Raw genomic sequence first — 6,117 nt, forward strand, 5'->3', positions numbered from 1 at the left:
AGTCAATCACTCATATACATTAAATGTGATTAAGTCAAAAATAGTAAATAAAAAAAGAAAAAAAGTGAAAAAAAAATACATTCTTAATATATCACAAAGTCAAGAAGAAACAAAAACTTAACTTACCTAAAAGTTGTGATTATATAGTAAAAAAATCCTTCGAAAAGAACTATAAAGTCAAAACAATCTTTGATTAAGATTAACGGTGTGAGAAGCCTTCCAATTAGGATTATGAGTGTGAAGATTAAACTAATGGTGAATAATGTTTAAAACTATAGAATTAGCCGATTAGAAATTACAACATTAATCAATAATCTAACTCAATGCATGATTGGAAGATTGTTCGTCTTCTGATAAATGATGATTAATGAATTACATTTTGAAATTTAAATAGGTCTTAAATAAGTTTGACTATATTGTTTTATATATAATCTTTTTATTTTTATATATTAAAATATAAAGTTAGCGGTTCGGTTAATAATGGTTCGGTTAACCTATAAAACCATAACCAAACCGTTAGTTATTGGTTAACAAAAATTAGAAACCGAACCAATGGTTTTTAAAATGGTTCGGTTATTATGGTTCGATTATATTGGTTAATTTGGTTATGGTTCGGTTTTTCGGTTATTATACTCAACCCTACCATTTTTAAACTGTTTCACTATCTAATTGGGTCGTAACCTAAAAAGATAATAAAGTTTTAAACTGTTTCACTATTTAATTTCGTTTCATATCTTATATTTTTATCATGTCGTATAATGGATTATTATCTTTAATTGTAGATGGTCTAATGAAATTTCGTACTTCTATCACTAAGAAAAACTAAACACTAAGATAAGCTGTTTGATTTTCTATTATTGATTCTTAAATTCCGATACTTCTATCACTAAGCAAAATTAAACACTATAAGATAGTCTTATGTGATTCCGATCAAAAAGTCAACTATCATAATTAATGAAAGTATAACGTCTAAGTTGGAAATATGTAAAACTGCTTTTATTGGAAGATCTTTTCTGGTATATTTTTATTGGAAGTTGTAAACTATCTCGTTAGAAACGTATAGGTGAAAACCTCATCGTAAACGGAGTTTCGAGCGAAAAGTTATGCAATTTTTAGTGTTTAGGTAAAACGGGTACCCAAACCGGGTCAAACCCGACCCAACTCGGGGTTTTACCCATTAAAACACGAATTTAGCTTATTTTTCTACCATTTTTAGTTCCTCACCATCACTATGGGAGATTTTCACCTACATGATCAATCTTGAACAAGTTTTGAAGATTATATCGGTGTGTTTTTGAAGTATCAAGCTTAGTAATCAAGGTATGAATTCTTAATTTTTGGATTAACCTTTGTAATTAGTGGGTTATTAAGAGATTAGGGTTTAGTAAAAGTAGATTTACCACTGAGTTCACGGGATTAGGCATGAGTTTATGTTATTAACCTAGAATCTTAAATGGAAATCAAGTAACTACATGTAAACTTGAGAATTAATCATGGTTTAAGAGTAATTAGTGAAAATTAGTAATGAAACCAATGGTTTATAACTGAATTAGCATGGATTACTAAATTATTCAGTGTTATCATTGTAAAACAAGAACTTAGTGATATTGATCATGAGGTTTGATCATGTAAAGGGTAAAATGAAATCATAAAGGGTATAATTGTCCAATTTTTGTAAAAATCACCAAAAAATTGTAGAAAAATCGTATGGATATGTGATATATATCCCTGGAAAGCTGAGAATGTCTACTTTGATTTTTGTTTCAACACCAATATCTAATTCCAGACTTAAGATGGGTGAAACAGTTATATGTTCAGTGCAGTAAGGCTGAATTTTGACGGCTTTGGGGCATTTTGACAGCTTTGGGATGTTGTGTTGTAAAATTCATAGTAAATTCTAAAAAAATCATAAAAATGTGAGGTCAGTGGAATTAGAAAGATATAAGAGTCTATTTTGTTAATATTCAGAATTTATTAGTTATTTTGATATTTAATAAAGGGAAAACAGGTCTGCAAGTGACAGCTATACAAAGAACAAAAACTAAAATTTCTAAATTGAAAACAACATAACTTGAGATTAGTTGAGTAATTGCTTATGAAATTTGAAATATGAACTCCAGGGTATAATTGAAGGTTTTAAAGGCCTGGGGATGGTGTAATTTCAATTCAGAATTCTATCGCAATATTCGGTTACAACACAGTGAGTTCAATATAGGGACAGTTGTATGTTATGTGTTATATGTGCAATGTAATTTCCTGTGTTATTGATTTAATTGGTTATTAATTGATATTGGATTTTGATGCTTTTGGCCATGTAGAGCATGATTCGTATCACTTTGGTATTGGATTTGTGCCTTCGGCCATGTAGAGCATGACTTGTATCACTTTGGTATTGGCTTCGGGCTAGGTAGGGCTGAAAGCCTGTATATTCTAGCAACATGATAAAAAGGAATTGTGTTCTATGTGCCACTTGGGCTGGAATTTATGATGTTTATGATCCTAAATTATTGTGTCTCATTGATTGTAATCCCTTGAATCTAACCGTTGATTGATCTAGAAAGCCCTTCATTTGATACACATATAAGCCTTTGTTGTCCTTTGTTTCTTTTTGTTCTTGTCATATTGTTATGTATATGACATAACGTTATATTGTATCTATTTTTGAACTCACTAAGCGACGCCCGATTATCCCTCTTAGTGTTTAACTATTTTAGGTGATAAGCATCCAGAGTAGACATACTTTGTTGGAGGACTTAGAGTAGTTGACACTACTACGTTTGTACTTGGTATACATATATGTATATGTATTATAAATTCCTGATAGTTATGTATTTATACAACTAGTTATGAAACTTTGTAAAAACCCTGTTAGTTGGTTTGTATCCATGTTTTTTGTATTTAGACCGCTAATGTGAATTATAATTATGAATATGTATGTAGCATGCTTGGCTTTATGGTCATTTTAGTGTTGGGATCTTTCATTTTTTTTTCTCTGTTTTATTATTCTTAAAATAGATTTCAAGCCAATAAAATAGTATTCATCATGATAAATCCAATATGATAGAAATTGTTTTACTCACCAAACCCATAGGGAGAGTCACACTAAAATGTATGACTTAAAATTCAAAAAACATATTTAAAATTATTGATAATTATTTTGTTACATTAACCGTAACAATAATCACAATATGTAAGTAAATTTATTTATTTACACTTTGTTATTAATATTTTTGTGTTTGATTCTTATTTTTTTTCCGATTATAATTCTTTTATTATATAATAATAATAATAATAATAATAATAAACATATCAAAAGACTTGAACAAACTATATAACTACTTTCCAATTTATGTCAACCATTTTCTTAAAGCATCTATAATTATAAGAGAGTTGAATGAGATAACATGTCTATTTGTCATTTAATATATTAAACTTTATTATAATGAAATGTTACCGTAACATTTAATGGATTTGAAATTTAATGGTCATTGAACTCTTTAATAGGCAAAAGAAAAAATTTTAATTCTTAAATATATAATATAAATAAATTTTTGTATTTTTTAATTGAATTTTATAAAGTTAAATTCAATCTTTAGAAAAAATAATAAAAAATATAGTCGTATGAATTAAAAATAATAATAATACGGCAATCATTAAACTCTATGCAATAGATTGTCGAAGTTCTAACCCCAAACGAAGCGTTCAGTTGAGTGTTGACGTTAATCTCTCGCCCGCCAAAACCTTAACCATAATGGAAGATGGTCAAACCCTGGAACTCTATGATCTCCACTACTCCGATCTTATGGCATTATCTTCTTCGGATCACCGGTTACCAACAACTTCCGAAAACACCTCATATTTGGAATCAGTGATGAGCACGGTCATGAAAAACCTAGGTCCGTCCGGTCCTGGTCTTCTTGCCGTCACCGGAGTCCCCAATGCTTCCGCTCTCCGCCAAACACTGCTTCCAATGGCTCGAAAGCTTGCTCTTCTTAACACTGAAAATCGCAAACGCGTACTCAAGGTAATGCGTTTGATAACGCAAAAATAAGTTGTTGATTCGAGAGATGTTGCTTACCTGTTTGATGAAATGCCTGAACCAAGTGAACTAGCTTCTGAGTTTTGATCTTTTTTAGTTGGATTGATCAGCTAGTTTTGAATATAGAAAGAAAGTTATTGCTTACATATGTCCACAAAGGGGTGTTTGGATGTGCTGTCAGCGATCATTTATCTAATGTTTATCTATTTGGATTCTGATTCTGATTTTGACAATTAAATATAAACTACCTGATTCTCAGTCAGATCTAAGCTATATCATTCAAATTCTTGAAGTTTGCAATAAATCACTTTCACTTCTAAATTATATCATTCAAACTCTTGAAGGTCGCAATATATCACTTCTGAGATTGCACATCCAAACACCCCCTAAATTGTAACAGAATGATACGATTTCTTTCAAAAAGCTGAGTTATTGGAGGCATATCTGCAGGGTCATGGGTTAGGGAGTGATGTTCCACTGAAGAACATAGATAGAACAGTTTCCCCTTTCGCTATGCAATTAAAATACAAGCAAAACCTAGACATGACCAGTGTCTGTAACTTAATTCATTCAGAGACTGCATGTAACAGTTCAGATATTGAGAGTCTGAATGAATTCAAAAATCTTGGGAACATAGTCAAAGAGCTAGGAAATTGCATGATGGATCTAGGCATTCGAGTAGCAAGGGTGTGTGACAAGTTCATTGGTGGACATGAGCTAGAGCAAAGCTTACTAGAATCATGCTCTGCTAAAGGGCGTCTTATTCACTACCATTCATTTCAAGATAACCTTATTCTACAAGCTTCAAATACCAAACAACCTCAAAACAAGACATTCAAAAAAACCATTAGTAATCACTCGGATTTATGGCAGCAGTGGCATTATGATTATGGTGTGTTTACTGTTTTGACAGCTCCAATGTTTATATTTAATGAATCTTCCCAATCATGTGATGGACGAGAATGCCCTTCCCCTAGTGGACATACGCATTTGCAAATATTTGATCCGAATAAGAACAGTGTTGTAATGGTGAAGGCACCTGTTGGGAGTTTTATTGTTCAAGTAGGGGAATCAGGTGATATATTATCAAAGGGGAAGCTTCGTGCAACTCTTCACTCTGTTTGTAGACCTAAAAATTTGGAAAACATGAGCAGGGAGACATTTGTTGTGTTCTTGCAGCCTTCATGGAACAAGAAACTTTCTGTTTATGATTTTTCAGTGGAACATTCGAGTTTGAATGATGGGTATTCAAGAATATGTAATGAGGATAATCAGATTCAAAATCCAAGTTTGGATGTTGGAAAATTAGTTCCACCGCTTTGTGATCGATTGAAAGATGGAATGACATTTGCAGAATTCTCAAGAGAAACAACAAAGCAATATTATGGAAGCAGTGGAGTGCAGTCGAAGAATAGATAGAATAGTGGAAAGATGATTGGCTCTGCCTAATTAACATGTTGATAACAATGTGTTGAATCACTAAAACTATGAAAGTGGTTTGATTTGATTCTCGTAATCAATGGAAATCATCTACAATGGTGGAAGATGATTGACACAATTAGTTTTGTTAATGTAACTTTGAAAGCTATTTAGTCCAATCCATTACAACATTTTTACACCAAAATGGTGTGATTTTTGGTATAAATCCAAACTAATTACACCAATTTTAACACCTAAATATAGATATACAATAATCCTTATATTTATTAGTATATTTACAAATTGGACCCAAATTTTTTAGATAGATATAATAAAAATAAATTATTCGTATATAATTAGTTTCAAAGCATAGAAATTAAAGTACTGCGTTTAATATAAAGAGAAGTATTGAATTTTCAAATAGGTTTGAAACATAAAAAAATTAAATTTGATATACATAATAAATTAATGTCCGCTTAATTTTGTACTACAATATCACAAAGAAACAAATAACTATTATGTAATTACATAAACTAAAAATGCATAACATTTAACCAAAAGGATTCAACGAAAAACGAAAGTTGAACACCAAATATGGGGTAAATAAATAGTATATTACAAAGAAACAAATAATCATTATGTAAGTAAATAAACTAAAA

The 6,117-nt window shown here is 30.7% G+C and overlaps 1 protein-coding gene across 1 annotated transcript; it reads left to right on the forward strand.

Annotated features, from left to right (window-relative positions):
* Positions 1–3,675: 3,675 nt before the first annotated feature.
* LOC145129214 (2-oxoglutarate (2OG) and Fe(II)-dependent oxygenase superfamily protein) lies at positions 3,676–5,649 on the forward strand. The gene is made up of 2 exons (XM_079063933.1): positions 3,676–4,024; positions 4,490–5,649. Exons 1-2 carry the CDS (start codon positions 3,752–3,754, stop codon positions 5,456–5,458), a joined length of 1,242 nt encoding a protein of 413 aa, XP_078920059.1. The 5' UTR covers positions 3,676–3,751; the 3' UTR covers positions 5,459–5,649.
* Positions 5,650–6,117: the final 468 nt, after the last annotated feature.

This window comes from Lactuca virosa, chromosome 8 (assembly GCF_052849685.1).
Source record: "Lactuca virosa cultivar CGN04683 chromosome 8, Lactuca_virosa_CGN04683_v6, whole genome shotgun sequence".
In the NCBI taxonomy this organism is placed as follows: Eukaryota; Viridiplantae; Streptophyta; class Magnoliopsida; order Asterales; family Asteraceae; genus Lactuca; species Lactuca virosa.